Source organism: Ornithodoros turicata, chromosome 1 (genome assembly GCF_037126465.1).
Source record: "Ornithodoros turicata isolate Travis chromosome 1, ASM3712646v1, whole genome shotgun sequence".
NCBI classification, from domain to species: Eukaryota; Metazoa; Arthropoda; class Arachnida; order Ixodida; family Argasidae; genus Ornithodoros; species Ornithodoros turicata.
In genome coordinates, this window is record NC_088201.1 from 197,963,176 (window position 1) to 197,983,079 (window position 19,904).

At 45.9% G+C, this 19,904-nt stretch overlaps 3 protein-coding genes across 3 annotated transcripts; all 3 read left to right on the forward strand.

The window, feature by feature from the left end:
- The first annotated feature begins 1,690 nt into the window (after window positions 1-1,690).
- LOC135393190 (uncharacterized) lies at window positions 1,691-3,427 on the forward strand. Its single transcript, XM_064623688.1, has 2 exons — window positions 1,691-2,687; window positions 2,760-3,427. Exons 1-2 carry the CDS (start codon window positions 1,691-1,693, stop codon window positions 3,425-3,427), a joined length of 1,665 nt encoding a protein of 554 aa, XP_064479758.1.
- Window positions 3,428-3,687: 260 nt separating this feature from the next.
- Window positions 3,688-5,013, forward strand: LOC135393200 (uncharacterized). Its single transcript, XM_064623696.1, has one exon. The coding sequence runs from the start codon at window positions 3,688-3,690 to the stop codon at window positions 5,011-5,013; it is 1,326 nt and encodes a 441-aa protein (XP_064479766.1).
- Window positions 5,014-9,437: 4,424 nt separating this feature from the next.
- Window positions 9,438-11,640, forward strand: LOC135374954 (uncharacterized). Its single transcript, XM_064607812.1, has 4 exons — window positions 9,438-9,646; window positions 9,781-9,913; window positions 10,426-10,503; window positions 10,611-11,640. The coding sequence occupies exons 2-4, from the start codon at window positions 9,829-9,831 to the stop codon at window positions 10,931-10,933; spliced, it is 486 nt and encodes a 161-aa protein (XP_064463882.1). The 5' UTR covers window positions 9,438-9,646; window positions 9,781-9,828; the 3' UTR covers window positions 10,934-11,640.
- The last annotated feature ends 8,264 nt before the right edge of the window (window positions 11,641-19,904 follow it).

A 19,904-nucleotide genomic window follows, 5' to 3' on the forward strand; every position in this document is an offset into this window, starting at 1 on the left:
TCATTTAGTTTTCAGTGGAAATACTGCAGATGAAGTTTTGAGAACTGGTTTCAGAAAGGTAGCAGGAAGAAATGTGAATAGACAGTTTTCATATACAGACCCGTGAAAAAGAACCCTAGCAGCCTTGTTCTTAAGATGAACAACATCTCGTGCTAATCGTAATAACTCCATAAGTTTGTATGTATTGCGTTGTCGTTGTACAATGTATATTGGAGTGGAGCCTTTATGAAGCCGGTCTTGCTTCTTGCTGCCTCCTCCTAACCATGAAGAACAATAAAGCTGAACTAATCATAATGATGACTTCGGCTCAGTGAACATTACAGCTTTTTATTGATCTTTAGTTTGGGTTCAGGTCGAGTTCTCATTCCAACATTTGGATGAACTGCTCTGGGGAACATTGCACCGTACACGTAAAACCTCTTTAATGAAGCACAACAAAAAAATGCTCTTATTACATCATAAAAACGCATAGTCTGTGCTATCTCTTTCTACCATGCCGGTGTGGGCTGGGTTTCCAACTTCATTTCGTCGGACTGACAATTATTTCACTGATAAATCCGTTGCGCGCTATCCTCTGCGAGCCCTGTAGAGCATGATTTTCAGCTATTTGTTCCGATACGATAGCTCCTCAATGTTCGTGTCAGTTATCACTAGTCTGTATTCCAGCTTGCCCAGTCTAAAGTGTTGACAGACCAACATTTTAATGTTGATAGCTATGTCCCTTCCATGAAATTACTATATGTTGCAGAGGGAATTACTTGCTCGACCTACATCCATATCATTGTGCCTGGATGGGTATTTCAGTAACGGGTACAACACTGCTTTCTGCTGTAACATTCAGACTTGTGAGGGCAAACTCAAACTGCCAAGACGCTTTGAATAAAACAATGTCATGTACTGGCTTGTTGTTAAAGGCCAACAAGGGAGTTTGATGAATCTGTACAGCGTTAGAAGTATCAGCTAATTGTCCTGAGAGTGAGCTTCAGGACATGTAACGGATGTAGGTCATTGTTGTACGAGCAAGTGTGAATATATAAGGCTCTCCAGTACCCAGAGCTAATGTTGTGTGGCGGCTTTGCCATCGACATCGCGGCGCCGCTGTTTTGAGGGGCGAGCAAAATAAACAGTCGTTCCCTTGCTCCCTTGCGAGCTACCAGGAAGGTTGTTCTAGCTGTCTCATTTGCCGCTACAACTCCTGACCCGAACGTGCAGCCCTAACGTTCCATCCGCCATTCTGCCTACTGGCGATGCTCCCCAACTGGACAAGCCTTAGCGACACCGGTATCCTCCATCGCCGTCAAACTTACTCCGTACTGGGATCGCAACCCCGCGACGTGGTTTATTCAAGCGGAGGCACAGTTTCACCTCGCCGGCATCTCGGCCGAACGTACCAAGTTTTTTCCACGTCATCGCGGCCCTTCCACCATCAGCGGCAGAAGAAGTGTTTGATATCATTGCCAACCCTCCCGCCGATACCCAGTACCAAAGCCTCAAAGGGGCACTCTTGAAGCGTACATCGCCGTCCGACGGCGCCCGTCTGCAACAGCTGTTGTCAGCTGAAGAATTGGGCGACCGGCGCCCAACCCAACTACTACGCCGGATGAAACAGTTACTCGGCGAAGGAAGCAATGCCAGCACCGACAGTTTCCTCCGTGAGCTATTCCTCCAACGGCTCCCTAAAAATATCTAGATGGTTCTTGCCAGCACTCACAACCTCGGCATTGAAGGGCTAGCGAGTTTGGCTGACGCAGTCATGGAAGTCGCATCACGTGCTACCATGACCTTGGATTCCGTTCAAGCGCCTCAAGTCGATGCTCCCCCAAGTGTACCTCCCTGCCCTGACGCCAACTCGAATATCCCATCCTTCGCCACTCGTTCACAGCAAGTCGCTCACCTGACTGAATTAGTTGCGGCGATCCCGCTCTCCGTCGTCACGTCGCCACCGTTTCCGGTCCCGCACTCGGTCTCCTCGCCATCGCAGCCCAGGTTCACGCGACAGGAACGGGCTTTGCTGGTACCATCACCGCTTCGGCCAGGAAGCCCGACACTGCTTCCAGCCTTGCGCGTGGTCGGGAAACCCGCCGGCCAACCACTAGTGGCGGCGAGTGGACGCGGCCCTAATGATTGCCGCCTTTTTCACATCGTGGACCGTACCTTCGGCATGCGTCTTCTCCTGGATACCAGCGCTGATGTTAGCGTGATCCCTGCCTCGAAACTCAGCCGCCGCTCCCGAGAACCTTGCTTATCCCTCAAGGCGGCCAATTCAACCACCATCCCTGTATACGGCCAAAAGTCCTTAACCCTAAACCTTGGATTGCGACGAAGCGCCTCGTGCGACTCCTTGACACACCTGTCTGTGCACGGAATTCGCGCCCCGGCAAGTCCCCAACGAGTTCTTTCCCTTGCTGAGCCATCTCCTCCTTATGCTATCATACTAAAGGAGTTTCTCGCACTCACCAAACCACTTGACTGGAACCAGCCCGTCCAACACGACGTTTTACATCATGTGCTTACTACTGGCCCTCCTGTTCACTTTCGACCACGGCGTCTCGCTCCCGAGAAGTACAAGATTCCCAAGGCTGAATTCGATCACATGTTGGAGCTCGGCATCATCCGCCCATCATCCAGCACCTGGGCGTCACCCCTACATATTGTGCCCAAGAAAACGGGCGACTGGCGGCCTTGCGGTGATTAGCGCGCCCTAAACCGCATCACCGTCCCTGACCGCTACCCCATTCCGCACATCGTTGATTTTGCAGCAAGCCTGGAAGGGGCCACAACGTTTTCGCAAATTGACTTGGTTCGAGCATACCATCAGATTCCTACGGCCCCGGAGGACATCCTCAAAACAGCCCTCACCACGCCATTTGGCCTGTTTGAATTCTTACGGATGACCTTCAGGTTGCGCAATGCGCCCCAAACCTTTCAAATGTTTATAGATCCTGTCACCCGCGGGCTACCTTTCGTGTACGCCTATCTAGACGATCTTCTGGTGGCCAGTCGCTCTGCAGAAGAGCACGCCCAACACCTCCGCACCCTCTTTGCACGCCTGGAACATCATGACATCGTCATCAACGCCACAAAGAGCGAGTACGGAGTAGCAGAGCTCGATTTTGTCGGCCATCGCAGAAACAGCGCGGGAATCTCACCACTACCATCCAAGATAGCTGCTATCCGCGATTTTCGCCGCCCAACTTCAGCCACCAAGCTCCGGCAGTTTCTCGGAATGGCTAACTTCTATCGCCGTTTTGTGCCCGCCTGTGCCTCTACGCTCCAGCCTCTGGAAGCGCTTCACTGTTCACGCAATAGTCCGCCACCAACCCTACAATTGACAGCAGAGGCTACCAGGGCTTTTGACAAGATCCGAGACGATATCGCCGCAGCTACGCCCTTGTCCACCCACGGCATGACGCTCCCACGAGCTTAATGGTGGACGCCGAGGTTGGCGCCGCGGTGCCGCGCTTGGCGCCGTGTTGCAACAACAGGTCTCCTACGTGTGGCAACCTCTCGCCTTTTTCTCGAAGAAGCTGAAACCACCTGAGATTCGATATAGTACCGTCGGCTGCGAGCTGCTGGCCGCTTACCTGTCGGTAAAGCATTAGGCACTTTCTGGAAGGACGCTCTTTCATCATATTCACCGATCACAACCCGCTTACGTACGCCTTGTCATTCGTCAGCACCAGTTATATGCCACGAGAAACCCGACATCTGGCCTACATTGCCGAATTCACGTCCCGTCACGTCACTGGCACCAACAACCCAGTCGCTGACGCCCTCGGCAGATCCGTCTCAACCGTTGACGCTGTCCTTGGACACCTTGTCCAAGGCCCAATCCATAGATTCCGAAATCGCCACGTTCCGCGCCAACTCATCGTCTGGCCCGGTCATCCAAGACCTTGCGTTGCCAGGCGCGTCCAAGCTCGTGGCCTGCAACACTTCCCAAGAACGTCCCCGCCCTTTCCTTCCTCGGGCCTTCCGTCGCGCTGTGTTCGACACATTCTATGCTTTGTGCCATACCGGCGTGCGGGCGACGCGAGCGGCCATTTGCGAGCGTTACGTGTGGCCGCGTATGAACAGCGACATCAGCCGTCGGGTCAGGGCCTGTTTCCACTGTCAACGAAACAAAGTTCAGCGCCACACTCGCCTGACGCCTTCTGCTTTTCCCCCGCCCGATCAACGTTTCGACCATATACATGTGGATCTCGTGGGCCCGCTTTCACCAGCCCAGGGTTTCAGATACTCACGATCATCGACAGATATATCCGCTGGCCGGAAGCAGTTCCTCTCTCCGGTTCCACGGGCCCAACTGTCGCAGCGGCCCTTCTCCGTGAGTGGGTCTCCAGATTCGGAGTCCCGTCGATTATCACCACTGACCGGGGCCCGCAGTTTGAGTCGGTGCTTTCCTCCAGCCTTACCAACGCTTTTGGGACTCGCCGCATCCGAACAACCGCTTACCATCCTGCATCCAACGGCCTTGTGGAAAGACTCCATCGGCAGCCCAAGGCGGCATTGCGGGCATCCCCCGAAACTCCTTGGCCTGAAGCCCTACCCATTGTCCTGCTGGTAATCCGCTCTGCGTTCAAGCCAGATTTCGAGTGTTCCTCGGCAGAGCTCGTGTATGGTATGGCGCTCCGGTTGCTCGGTGACCTCGTGTCACCCCCATCTACTCCCACCGCACTCCCACCACCCGATTTCGTCACCCGGCTGCTTTGCGCCCTGCACCTTCCCGTTCCTACTCTGGGCGTCCCTACCAACATCCCGACCTGTGCAGCTCTACACACGTTTTCATTCGCTCTCCTACACCCTCCTACACCCTTCTACACCGTCCCGCATCGTGTTTTGAGCCGAGCGCCCAGGTATTACACCGTTCTCGTCAACGGGAAAGGAGCAAACGTCAACATCGAGCGCCTAAAGCCTGCTTTTCTGGACACCCATCCATCTCCCGAAGTCGCCCTCTCAACTTCCTCGCCCGGTCCAGGCTTACCGCTCCACCAACCTTACGCCGCTCCGTGACCTGGTCCAAAAACCTAGTCCGCACTCGTCGCCTTCCAGCGACGCGCTAGGAGGGGGGGAATTTGTGGCGACCTTGCCATCGACATCGCGGCGGCGCTCTTTTGAGGTGCGAGCAAAATAAACAGTCGTTCTCTTGCTCCCTTGCGAGCTACAAAGAAGGTTGTTCTAGCTGTCACACTTGCCGCTACAACTGAACAAGCATTTCCAAAGTTGGAAGTAATCAAACAGAAGTACAGGCGTCAGACTACCAACACCAGCTCGTCTAGTAGATGCTTCACTTCAGCGTAACTGGGTGTTTTACATACTGTGCTGCCATTGTGTCCATACAAATTAATTGCACGCAGCATAACTCAAGTGTGCTGCAGACTCTCATTTTTTGTTTAATATTTGCTTCTCATTTATCAGACGAACTTCAGCAACTGTGACTGTATTCCCCACTTCCTGAAACCTCTGAACAAGTGGATTTTCGATTGCCAGCTATCGTCATGGAGTCAAATTATTGTGTTTGGTTTATATGAGGGTACAGGGCTGGCGGAACGTTTTGAGTCCAGGGGGGAGACAAGCCACTGGTTGGTCCCCCCCATGTCCCAACCCAGATGTAGATCGGTATTTGTGGTTAGAAATTCTTGGCGGCATGACAAGGGGAAGAACATCCTTTAATCACTTGTTGGCATTGGCATACATGTGAGCACAAGCTGGTGGTAATGACGATTTTGCCCCCCCCCCTAGGAATATCGGGGGACCATGTACCCTTGTCCACCCCTTTACGTCGCCCCTGTGAGGGTTCTGAAAGTAATCTGCAAGCTGTTTGTCTGCTTAGTCTGCATTGCATTGGTCTTCTCTCTCTCCCTGGCTTTCATGCACTGTTTTCTAGGCATATTTGAAAGGGAGTGCTTTCTTTCTTTGTTTGACGCGGTACTTGATGGCCGAAAAAGCGAGTTGTGTGAATGACACGAAGGCACACATCAGAGGCCTAACCTACGATTGAATCTTGAGAGCATCATAAGTGAATTCTGAATCTACGACCCCAACATTTGTGGTTCACACGGGGTACCCGTACACAAAGTGAATCGTCCCTTTGCACAGTTCGAGCATGCAGCCAATAATGTATTTTCCCAATATTACCCGTGCATTCATGCCATCACAAACCAGAGACATCAAGCAGCAGCACAACATCGCTAACATCACTCACATAAACGCTTCACTGAAAGCATTGATTATCTGTGGTCTCACGTTCTCTGAAGCAGGGCAAATAAATGTTCATAGAACTTGGACATTGCTTGTCGTAATCAAAAGACCCGCAACCAAAGTAGCACTAAGACAGCGATGCTCCATTGCTGGAACATCATTATATGTGGTCGTGCACGTTGCAATAATGTGTCCTGCGATTGGGGAACTACAAAAAAAAATGTGTGTATAGAATCCAGCGGTGTGGTTTAAAATTCCTCCAGCCTTCCTGTTCTCTGGGATGCCTTAAATGCCCAGTGACGAAGCTCCGCTCTGCACTATAAAGTGCGCGCTTTCAAATGTGTTTAAAAATGTTCAAAACGTCAGATTCTGTGGCATATGTTTCGTGGAACATTTCGGGGTATTTGTTTCTTTAAATGGGGTTAATACTGCTCATTCCGCATGCACAGGTTTTAAAAATGCAAATGAGGAAGGTTATAGACACCAGCCACCCAGAGCTGACTAGATAATATCGAACAAGCCATACCTGAATAACAGTAATCCAATTTCATTCCGATAAGAATCGTATACTCGAGCTGAAGACTGGGAGATGGTGTGTTCGAATCCTACCAGCTGTGGTGTATGAGGTTTTCCTTGAGTTTTCTGAAGACATTCCAGCCGAATGTCAGCAGAGTTCCCCTGAAGTCGGCCCAGGACGCATACTAACCTCCTTCCTGCTATCCCCTCTCCATCTGTCGACGTCTGTACGCCGCTCATAGCCACAGTTGCTTGGTGGCGCTAACACCGTTTTTTATAGCGTGTTAGTGCCACGAAGCAACTGTAGCTATGAGCGGCGTACAGATGGAGGGAGCACAGCAGGAAGCAGCAGGGGACAAGGGGGTTAGTATGAGTCCTGTGTTGACCTCAGGGGGAACTCTGCCGATATTAGTCTGGAAAGTCTTTGGAAAGCCCAGGGTAAACCTGAGGCAGCACTGCTGCGGTGGTAGGATTTGGACGCATTAAACTGCTCGGTCATGCCGCTGGTAAACACGGAATAATAATAATTATTATTATTATTATTTCTTTATTTCCCATTCGATGCACTCTAGCAAAGTACAGCAGGCGCGCTAAGCCGAAAGGCTTGTGTCACTGGGCCTGTGGCAGTCAAGCGACATTAACCATGACCAGAATTCAGGGACACCTCCTTTGATGCAGGTTCTGCCAGAAGAAGAACATGTCAGAAAGCCAACTTGAAAGAAAAGTACGATGCGAGGAGGAAGGAAGATGGAAAGAGGCGTGGGCAGACGAGAAAGGGAATTTGTAGATCAGATATCGTGCGCGGAGCCTGGATATCAGCAGCGATATACTAACGCAGAATGAAAACGTGATGAATCAGCTCTGATAACTTTTGCCAAGCTTTTCTTTGCTGTACTGCTGCTCAGAATTCTGGGTTGCTACTCGTACCGTGTGGAACGGGATAATTGGCACTCGTAAGGCTGGTCAATATCTGTTTTTGTTCTCTCTGTGGGCAATGGGGATGCCGTCAACGATGAGAAATGTGCGTCCTGGGGCGACTTCTAAGGGAATTGCTGGTATATGTGTGACAGCGTCGGAGGAAAACCTGAGAAATTACCCTACATTATGATGACAAAAATTATGCTCTATAAGCTACAAAGACGAATTCAGTAACTGCTGTTCACTTTGTTACTTGCACCTTGTTACTCCGTTATCACTGTATCATATAGTCTCTTCCCGCCACCATCGAGAGTTTGTCGGTTACGAAAACCCTCCCCTAAAAAATAAAAATAAACAAACAAACAAGCAGAAAAGTGCTTATTTTCAGAACATCTATAGGTGGCAGCTGGCTCACGTTCGACACAAACAGTGATTGGTAAACCAACACATCCTATAGATAGCGGCGGGCCTACGCGCTTACGTCACCTTTGGAGGCCTGTCCAGCTATGCTATCTGCTTCGAGCTTTCTTCTCGTTCGCTCTTTCATTTACTTCATAGCAGTATCCGCAATTGTAACATCGGACCTTCCTGCGTGACGCAGGCGCGGGCCTTCTCCTTATTTTGGAGCTGTTGGGTAAACTCTGCTCAAATAAGTCCGAGAAACAGAGAAAAAGGAAGAAAGGTGCAATCGCACACTGTGGTGATAAGATGGTAGGGAACAATGGACGTCATATCAAAGTTTCCTTTCATCGCACCAAGTGTAGAGTCGCGCAAACGTCCGTGATGTTTCCCGCAGATTCTTTTGGAATTTTTGCGGGTGTCTAATTCGCTTTATTGTGAACATGATAGACAATGGAAATTGATGTTCCCAGGCCGGAACACATAGAAGGGACAAATACATACAATACCTGATTGTAGTTAAAAAGTAGTCATCAATTACTTGCAGAAAAGTAGTGGCAACTACTAGTTAAACTACTATTTCGAGTAGTTAACTACAGTAGTTAGGTTACTGCAGGCGCCAACTACTTCCGATTTTACCGCAAGCTTTACGGCAAGACTGTGCTTCTGACTTTTACTATGAGCTACTTGTTTGATGAGAACGGAGGTGCAATTGTGCCGTGCATGCGTACTATATCATCACTTTTACCACTTTTACCGCTTGTGGTTCATATTTAAGTGTCCGAGAACACTATGGTTTGGTATTGATGGACAACGCTAATAAGTAGTTATAGATGTAGTTAAATACATTGCAGTAGTTAAAGAAATAGTTTTAACTACCTCCCCTGAAAAGTAGTTGAACTACTACTCCATCGCGAAGTAGGAAGGGAATTGCCTCAGGACAGAAACCGCCGATATTTCGAACAGAGACTGTTCTTCTTCTGGGCACCCAATGATGAGGACGGTGCCCAGAAGAAGAACAGTCTCTGTTCAAAATATCGACGGCTTCTGTCCTGAGGCAACTCCCTTCCTACATCTCTACCGGTTCGCTGGAGTTCTACCCTTCCATCGCGAAGTAGTTAGTAGTTATAGTTAAACTACTGTAGGAGTAGTTAGTGGACATCACTGCTCAAAACTCTCTTCATAGAAAAGAAGAAAGGCATGACCCTTAGATTGAACCAGGAAACACGAAACTTAATCTAGTTCCCTCTAACGTTACTCTGATACGCACCTAACTTGTGAAATACAAGTTATTTGTGCTGGATGTAAAGGTTACAGCCCATTCAAAGGTTACATGCGGACGTGCGCTGCCCTCTTACAGGTTACATTGCGAGAGAAACAGTGGCGTTACCCCTAAGGACGGCGTTACGCTTTTGGAGAAGTTACCAGCGTTACTTATAAAAGCGAAGTGGTCCGGAGTTTCGCGAAAGTCGGCAGGCGGAGGTTGCACGTCAAGTGGCAGTTGGCAACAGCGTGTATCAGGAAAAAGCGGGAGGAGCGTTTCGCTTGCTGTGTGGTACCTCGCCGCTTCGACATCCGTTGCATTGGAAACAACGGAATTCAAAGTCACATAGTAAGTAACCTTCTGCATTTGCTATTACATTCCTGCGTAGTTCACTCTCATGTTAGTGCAATGTTGCAAGGGCGAAGCTCGCAGGTGGATATATGATGTGACGGACGCACACAGACATTCGAGGTTTCACACAGGGACGTTGCACGGACGCCGGCTGTGATCGTGATGCATTTATTGGAGAAATGGATGAAAATGGACATGCACTGGAAGTAGCATGCTGTTATTGTCACCATGCACGAGCCAAGCATGCAGCACTGAGTGAAACAGGCTAGTAACAGGAGGAACGCGCTTTATGCATGCGTTGAGCAAGTGATTGCGTTGCGTGAAACTTCTTGATGCATTCGCTTTTAGTGATCCCAAAGACGCATCATAATTGCGACTGCTTCTTCCTCGTCCTGAATTAGACATTCGTTCTTTTCCTTCACTATTGTTTAAGTCGATTCCTAACCAGTTATTTTAACGGTCGCTTATGGTCTTTTTTTTTCTTCTGTCATTGCACTGAAATGTCGGTTATCATCACTTGGTTGCCTGTGACTACATGATAGAATCCCGAAAAGGAGGATAAGCAAGCTGCGCGTTTCCACGTCAGACTTGTGTAACCGTTATCATTTGGCTCTTCGCAGGTTGTTTTGAACTTGAGACGTCATGAGCAAAGCATTTTAACGTTACAATTGCATTCGGCGCAATAGCACAGAAAGTGGTAGGACTAAAAGCACCCGATATATTATGGCCTTGCAATTTGTGGAGAATATTGCAGTAAAAAAGATTGTTCTTCGCAGGTAACCCACAGCGCAGCTCCACTGGTTCCAAATTTGATGGACACAGCCATGAGTTACCTGGCAGTATTGTGGCAGAGGGTAAGTGAATAGTGTGGGTAATGGTTCCTGCACTCCTAAACTGTGGGGATACGTGTAAAAATGAAATAATCAGCGCGCCCCCTTTTGACGTTGCGGTTTATATTTAGGTATCTTGTGCCACAGAAGTACATACGAACAGTCCAGCAGAAATACAGCAGCAGCCCAATCCCAGTCTATAACTCTGCAGAGGCTCAGAGAGATAGCAGCAAACCAGGTCCTTCCCACAACTCTCCGGAAGCTCGGGATTCGTCGCAAACCCAGCCAGCCAGCCATGTACGAACCTATATTTGCCAACATTGTAGATTGTCGACTAGGTATTTCCAGTGCTTTTGTGACCACGTTGTTCAGTGTGTTGGGTGTGGCTTTCTCCCTTCTTGTGATACTTGTGGAACAACGTTTGAAACCATCTAAAGATACATACATCATTTGAGTTTTTGTATTTAGTTAAGCACACGAGTACAGGATGACATAACATGACAGGATGAGCCAGCCAACACAATGTATAGGTGAGCTACTTGAGCAGATGGAAAGAACAGATCAAAGTTCGAAGAATAATCGAAAAAAAAAAAGGCTATTTATGCCATAACCCAGAGGGCCACCACATGTGCTCCAAGGTGGTTGTCGATTGCGTTGTAAGCAGCATAGAGGAATTGTTTCAGGAAATGGGTGTGCAGATTGACAGCACTTTGGTAAAATCAGATCAGGTTCGGAAGTTGCATTATGAGGAACCCCTGATTTTTTGTAACGTGCTTTAACTGCAAAATGCGTTGGGGTTCTTTATCTTATTAAACTTTCATTTAGATAATTTTTCTACACGTCATGTGAAGATGACTACGAATTATCTATTTTGCTAAAGTCAAAAAGTGACTTGTCAACTCAGTTCCGTTATATGTACATTCAGTGCAAGGTGTTCTGCAGTTTAGTAATACTCATATTTCATATATGCCTTTTCTCTGCATGATCCTTCGGAGATATTTTGCTCCACTGAAGAAGAGACTTGTGAACTCGATTTTGACTTTCAGTGCAAAGTGTATTGCATCTTGAATTTTTAATATTACTCCTCTTTAATATGTTACAATTCATTATTTGAATGGTCTTTCCATGTGTCATATGAAGATGATAAAGAATTTTACAGTATATTTTTCGAGTATTTTGCGTAGAATACTATGTAGTATGAACCGTTGATAATAAAGTAACGCTGTGTTTGCAAAGGAAAGGTTCATATTTTCGTTTAGCATTTCCTGCGTTTTATTGGGCAAGGTGTCCTTGAGAACGTGTCACAACCTTTTAGTTAATGAAATACTTTACATAGCGGCATGCAGTGAACGATATTTAGTTCCGTGAGGTTTTTGGAAACTCGTGACATGCGTTTAATTTGTTTTCAGTGGTTCCATTCTTACTCGTTTTTTTTTTGCAACTGAGCTCCACAATTTTTTTTAGTATTTTATTTTATTTTTTTCCAAAAAGATGCGCGTGTCGAGCTTACTCTGCTTCAGGTACAGGCAATCGGCATCCGCGAGCGCATAGTTATGATTACCCAATACTGTTAGGACACATTTCTCTGTGGTGTGCTTCTCTTATTAGGAGTTCGTGCAATGTTCTCAGGGACGCCTCACCCCGCCTTCCTGTGTAGATGGCTTCACTGAATAACTTTAAGATAAAGGTTACAAACCTAGCAACGCAGTGGGTGGGTATAGGTTATACTTCAACCTCTGTGTAAGAGTTACATGGGCAGCAACGTGGAAAGTGACTACAGGTTATGCTTTAACCTGTGTACAAGGGTTACTCAGAGTATAGGTAACATGGTTACCTCTAGAAATAGAGGTAAAAAGTTTGCAAGTTTTTTACTTCTATTTATGGGTTACGGACTTTAGAGTGTAGAGTCGACATCTGCATCACTGAACCACCAGCCTAGAATGTTGTCATCGTGAGGGACGAATACGCAACCGCTTTGGAACGCACACTCAGCAGCCGTTACTTCTTTGGTCGCGTAAAAAAAAGAAAAAGAAAGAAGAAAAACGAATAAAAAAGCTGGGTCATACTACAGTGCCACGAAAAGAACCGTAGAAGACAGGTTCGCCTTTCATGCCTGACATGAACGCTTTCGAAGAGGACAATACTTTCTGGGGAACAAATTTCTCGAAAAACAAGCACAAAGGCACGCCAATGTATTTGAAACGGCGAAAATTAGTACCACACACACACACAAAAAAAAAAAAAAAGAAACGACACCCTTGCGCTTCATTCCAGTTGTACACCATCGTGGGACCTCTCATAGAAGTACCTAGTGTTGACACGTCTTTCTCAAGCTCAGGGCCAACGAATATTCCAAGTGAAATACACAGCTTCATTGAAGGGTAGCGTGTACGCCGTTCAAGTCAACTTGAGGAGGGTGTGTCGTGCAATTCTGGAAATAACTGAAATATCAGAATCACGTAAAAATCTGTTCATATGGCGGGGGTAATCCGCAGCGCTTCCAATTAAAAATGACAACCTGTGTTGCGATGAAACTACAGTGAGTGATATACTAGTATATATGCACTGGGGGCGTCACTTGAGACTGACCAGAATTTTAATAAATTCGTGGTTAGCTTTTCTTTCCGAAAAGTCGTTAAATATATCTATTCCAGACGGGGCCTACTCAATGGTGGTGGTGTATCACTAATTAGTGCAACCGTTGATTACGTTTATAATGAATCTTCACAATTCCTGAAAACAAGTTGAACGCGCAATTCCAGATTTGTAGAGCACAACCCTGAGAAGTCTAGTCAGCAAGAATCGAAACACTCTGCTAAACACTCTGCTAAAACCACTTTGCTGTGTCCTTAAAAAATATGCGAAAATGCACCATCGTTGAGCGTTGCGCGCGTTCGGCGGCCGCTTTTTCCGGCCGCTGTCTCACTGTTAACCTTTGACAGCACTGACATCACGCTGTTCATCAAAACATGGGGCACCCCCGCTTCCTAGCGTCCTGGTAGATATTTCTTTTGTTAAAATCTAATAGAACGTACACACTTATCGAGCAGCAGAATCGGTGATTTTATTTTTGTTATCTCCGAGGTAATACATTGGTAGTTATATTGCCTATTATATTATCACATATTTTGGTACCTAGAACGAGTTAACCCGTAAGGAGACCACGGCCTTGCACAATGCTGAGAACGAAAGTTTTGGTGAGTTAGGAAATAAAGGAAGTTTAAGCCGCGTGTCCGAAATGTATGCTAAATTATTGACATGTATTTACACTGCAAGAAACACGCGTGGCAGTTTGTTCATCTTAATTCCCTTTTCGATTAGAGCGCGTCAAAGTTGACCCGCATAATTGGTTTCGTCGTCACATCGATCTCGAATGAAAATTTGATGAGGTGCACCTTCACAGGGAACATAGGACGTGTGGCTTAAGCCACAAGTTCGGAATTCATGTTAAAGGATTAATAATCATCTACATTGCAACAAACACTGTGCAGAATGGGGATTCCTGTAAGTCTGTAAGTCGGAGTGCAACGGAAATTCATTTGCTATTCACACATTAAGTGCACAGGCGATCGCAGAACATTACCGCAACTAAATCAGGCCGAACAGCATGCAGTATGACATAGATATAGCGAGTACGGTATTATTAAGCCAAAGCTCTGACGCTCTCGCCGTGCCGTTACTCTCATAGCTCCCACTAAAAAAAATAAAAGATAAAATAAAAAATACAATAATATTAAAAAAACTAAACAGTCCGCGGATCGAACCACAGACCTCGAAAGCTACAACCAACATCCCCACCAGTGTGCCAACACCGCCCGTTGCTATCACCTTGAGGTGATACAGACGCTACAGACGCTTCGCAGGCCACACTGAACTTCTCAACACTTCGTTTGTCGTGGGAACAACATTGCAGCGGCCCACAGTTGCTCACAAAATTGCAGAGCGTAAGAGACAACTTCGCATTTCATATTTGACATGGGCATTTTCTGCAGAAGCCATTGTTTTGGCCAAATACGAGAAAAATTGCACACCAATGCATCCTGCCACGAAGCCAAAACGGCGAAAATAAGTCCCCCAGGAACAAAACTGTGACATTCTTGCGCTTCCACTCCACTTCTCTGCCATCGAAGGACCTCTCACAGCAACACCCTTGTGTGGGCATTTCTTTCTAAGGCTCAGTGTCAACAGATATTCTAACAAAACCAGATGGAATGCATTGCTTCAATAGAGGGCAGCGAGTACGCCGGTCAAGCCAACTTTAAGAAACTGTGCCCTGCACTTCTGGGAATGCTTTGGGAAGTTATCATCAGTGTTTGCAGCATAATTACGTGAACACGCACTGCTGTGTTGTCAGATGCTCTTAAAACGGAATGGCAATTGTCGATAAACAAAAAGTCTACTGCTAAAATTTTCCCAAATACGTTAACACAAACGAATTCATCGAACAGCGACATCTTAGTAATTAATATGACAAGAGATTACACTTCAAAATTTGTGTTCCACCCATGGGCGCATAATGTGCCAATCATGCTCTCAAAAGCCTATCTAACTCAAGAACTGAAGTAAAAAACAGTTACTAAATCTAAATATGCAGCGAAAAGTTCAACGAACGCGTAAAGGTAACTTCCCTGCTACACACCACTGCAACGCAGAGAAGCCACTTTGACTGTTTCAAAATTTGGCCAAGTTTGCCGCACAAGGGAACCGCAGACGATTGAGGGACTCTGGCACTTCTTCCAAATGTTGAATCTAGTGGTACCCTACAACGCATATCCACGGGAATATTACGGTGCATCATACATTACCAGAGATATTAAGCGATGAAATCGTCTCCTGCGTGAAAATACCCATACCTCCCATGTATTCAAGGTCCGAAAAGCGGGATGTCTGGGGAACCAAAGGTATTGCATGTATAATGATATTTTTCGTTTGTATAAGCTTAGAATAGGTGTCAGAACGTGTATCCTCGGGAATATTACGATACCTTGGATACAACAGCTGCTACAGCCCTTTTCTATTGTCTTGGCGGCAAGTTTCACTCAATGGCCGCGAGAGGGCGCAAGGCGTCGCTGTCCACGAAAGCTGGGAATGCGGGAAATACAGCTCAAACAATACAGAGGACAAGTCATTTCATTCACTATTTGCTAACTGCTTACGTAGTAGTTTCTTCAGCCTGTATCTTGAATCAATCGGTAAAGAATCAGGGTAGTGCTTGTTAAACAGACGTGGAACGTAACACATTCTTCGAAAGATCCCTACTTCGCAAAGGAAAAAGGTACGATAAATTTCAAAGGTTGCTTTCGCGTAGGGCGGGAGAATTTGAAGCGTGACAACCAAAAGTGCTTAAGGTCAGTGCAATAATTAAAAGGGTTAGCAAAAGAGGGAAACTGAAGATCACGGAATTAATCACACAAATGACCCGCAAAACAGTTTTTATAGGCTACACTTTTTAGACAGCTACGCAAGGTAGAATTAATTTTTGTTCTCCACGATACGCTACAATGGCCAAACAGCGTTATCCCATACCGTAGCGCGCTATACCCAAAGCACCCAAGACAGACCTATATGTACTTTTGAAGGAGTTATACATCAATGTGAAAAACGAATACAGGAGGTATGTCTTAAACCTTTACATGCATATGAAAAATGTGAGTTCCGCGTCATGTCTGACTCAAAGTATAACCCAAGATACTTCAAAGTATGGACATACTTCATAGGCTCTGATCCGTACAAAGGAAATGAACATTCGTAATCAATTTGCTTCGAAGGACAATGGAAGCATATAATTTGCGTTTTATCGGAGTAAAGTTGTATACCACTATCGGAAAACCGCTTACATACATTATGTGCATCATGTTTTAACAGACTAATAGCTTCAAACTGTGATCGATGAGTTGACAACAACAACGAAAATAATAATAATAGTAATAATAAATAATAATAATAATAATAATAATAATAATAATAATACCTTTCTTAATGTGCCCAAGAACAGCCTAAGTCTTGGTATTGGCGCAATGCAACATGTAGACAATGCAGCACTGACAAATGTATACACACATATGTACATACATATACAGATTAGGCAGAACAAAACATATTCAGGAACAGGAAGATATTCACATTGATAAATAGAGTACAGACTTACATATTTACAGTACACAGCACTGAAAGGGTAGACAAAAAACTGTACAACTTGACATGTTACTGAGTGAACGCCGGAGGAGAGTCTTAAAAACGTTTGTATGGGAGTTAAAGATATCAAGAGAGGGGTGATAGTAATAACAATAAAAACACAATCCCGCAGAATATGCTGATAACCTTCCCAGCGTCCCCTCATCTAGCCTAGCTACTATTTAAAACGAGAAAGAAAATTTCGCGGCCCAAAATTTTTAAGAAGCGACCACAGGCGTAACATGTGCGCCCACTGCATTTCGCGAAGTCAGGGTTAAAATCTCTGGCTGGATTAGTCTACTTGTGACTAAAAGTCCGATATTAGCAGCGATCAAAAACCCCAGCGCGAGGGGACAAAAAAATGACAGACGAACACAGCAGTGCTTTTCTGTCCCCTCGCACTGAGGGTTTTTATCGCTTTTAATATGCATCATCAACCCGCCCGGATTTTAACTTTAGATCCGATATTAACCTCACAGCATTTCGTAAAAGCAGCACTTTTGCACTTGTCAGGCACGCGAAAGTTTCACTAGTTATCTCAGTCTCCTTCGCAACTACGAAATATATTTTTGGAAGTAAATCAACGAGCAATAAATGTCCTCAATTATTACATCCACGTTCCGCCATTGCCCGCATAACCCACTACCACGATAAACTGTGGCCTGTGGCCCTGTGGGGTGGGCTGTGTGTGGCTTTCCCTTTTGAGCGGGCGGCAGCTTGCTCCACCTAGCCTAGAGCTGGCACATTGTTGCGAATGAAATTACTTCAGATGAGAACTATTCACACTGCACTGCTGTTTGCACTGGAAACAACTACATTGTTCGTATGCCACCAACCGGGTAGTCGGTCGTTTGTATTCTGTACTGTTTTGAAGTTAACATCGACCCCATCGTTTCGGAAACCCAGTGCTTCCCGTAGGGTCACATCGGTCACATCACCCTGCGTCGGCTGAATACCTTTGCATGCCAATATGACATGTTCCGCAGTCGCCTCTTCCCGTCTAGATATACCGCATGTTTTTTTTCTGAGACGTCTTTATATTTTACGATATCAGTCTTCGTTCGTAACATCCCTGTCCTTGCCTCAAACAGCAGCACGCTTGATCTAGAGTTGTCGAAAATTCCCTTTGGCCGTATTTCCCTTTTATATTCCCTCTACACCTCAAGTGACGGTTTCGCCTGCATTTTACTTGTCCACTGTCTACTTTCCGATTCCCTTACCCTAGTCTTTATGCTCTTCTTCTTATTTTCCTCGTCCCAAGCTATATATTTAGCAGACAGATACCTAGTCCTTTTCCGCCATTACGTGTAAACGTTGTTTATGTAAATATGAGTGAGTCCTACTATAGCGCCCTCGGTGGTCTCGAGTGTCTGGATCCGCCCCTGCAACAGACACACAGAGCGCGGTCTATCTCTCCCTCTGTTGTCCTGTTTTTAGCACTTTTGGTGAAATGGAAGTATCTTAGCGAGACCCAAACAGGAAAGTGCAACACGTATCTTGCCCGCGCGCGGCAGGACTGTGCAAAACACTCTCTTACGTGGGGGCTGTGTTGGTCAAAGTAGCAGAAGCTACAAAAGAAAAAAAAAAAGACTGAGTGGTTGTTCATGTTCGGGCAAGAAATGTGTATGGAACTTGTCGACTGGAAAAAAATGTTGTGGCTGATGATGGCCGCAGAGAATTACAACCACAAAGGCCGGAGAAAATGACATTCTAAGGATGATCTCGCAAGCGGTGCCTACGAATCGGTTGCATATATCTCCTTTCAGGACAGAGAATTTCGAGGGCACAATGCTTTTTCAAGTGTTGAACCCTGCTGAGGCATACTCACAACCCGAGGGAACACAAAGACGCAATATATTTTATTGACGAATAAAAGGAAAATAAATTTCGTTAAAAGAAACATTTGCTACGCTCCTTACAGCTCTGACATATTTCTCAAATACTCTTTTAGTAAGTCCAGTACAGTATGGGAGTTGTTCTTCTGGTAGGGCTAATAAAACCTACAGGTTGTCTGCACAAAGCGTTCACAGACAAGGGTTGGAGTTCTTTTGCTGTAACTGTGGACAGCAAATTCCTCCTTCTCTCCCGTGTACACTCCACACCGTTCTCCACAGTCTCCTTTATCACGGAACAATTTGTACATACTGAGACTGGTACCGTACCTTCCTCTGTTGGAGCCATGGGACGGTCTCTGAAATTTTATCTTGTTTTTGACGTTATCTTGTTTTCACATGAAAGGTCTTTGTGAATCCCTTTACTGAGAAACTGGAGAAACTGTGGTGGAAGGCTCTTCAGAGGAAGTTGCGCCATTGATTGCAGTACGTTGCTGTTTCACCACAAGAATTCACATTTGCGTGGTCACTAGTCATGCGTGGAAAGTGGTTCCTGATCAGAATTCGTCGGCCCTTGAGCATAACGCTCTGTAAAGGAGATGTTGTAAGAATTGGGCAAAGAACATCAGAGGTCTCACCATAAAACATGTACACACCTGCTTACATACCTATGCGACAACAACAAAAACATATATGCGCTGACATTTGACAATAGAATAATGCATGTTATAAAAATAACGGGTATGCTAGGCAGTGATGGCCACTAACTACTTCTACAGTGGTTTAACTATAACTACTAACTACTTTGCGATGGAGTAGTTAAAACTACTTTTTAACTACTGCAATCTAGTTTAACTACATCTATAACTACTTAACGTCATCCATCAACACCAATTCCTTGTAGTGTTCTTGAACACCTAAATATGGATCACAAGCAATGATAAACTTTGGCTCAAGCCATTGCTACGATCGTCAAATACAAAGCTTGCGGCGGGATTTTTTCTGTGCCTACGCGATAAACTAAGTTGCACAATTATTTCACAGTAAATGAGGCTTCACTAGACAAGCAACAAAAGTGAAGATTTAGAACACATGCACGACACAATTGCTCTGCACCTCCGTTCTCATCAAACAAGTAGCTGAAGGTGAAAGTCCGTTATGAGGTGAAGGTGAAAGTCCGTCTGAAGGTGAAAGTCCGAAAGCAAGTTTTACGGCACAGTCGTGCCGTAAAGCTTGCGGCAAAATGGGAAGTAGTTGGTGCCTTCAGTTATCTAACTACTGTAGTTAAGTACTTAAAATAGTAGTTTAATTAGTAGTTGCCGCTACATTTCTGCAAGTAGTCGTAGTAGTTGTAGTAACTAAAATCAGGTAGTTAACTACTGGCCATCATTGATACTAGGAATATGGCTGGTTTGGTGA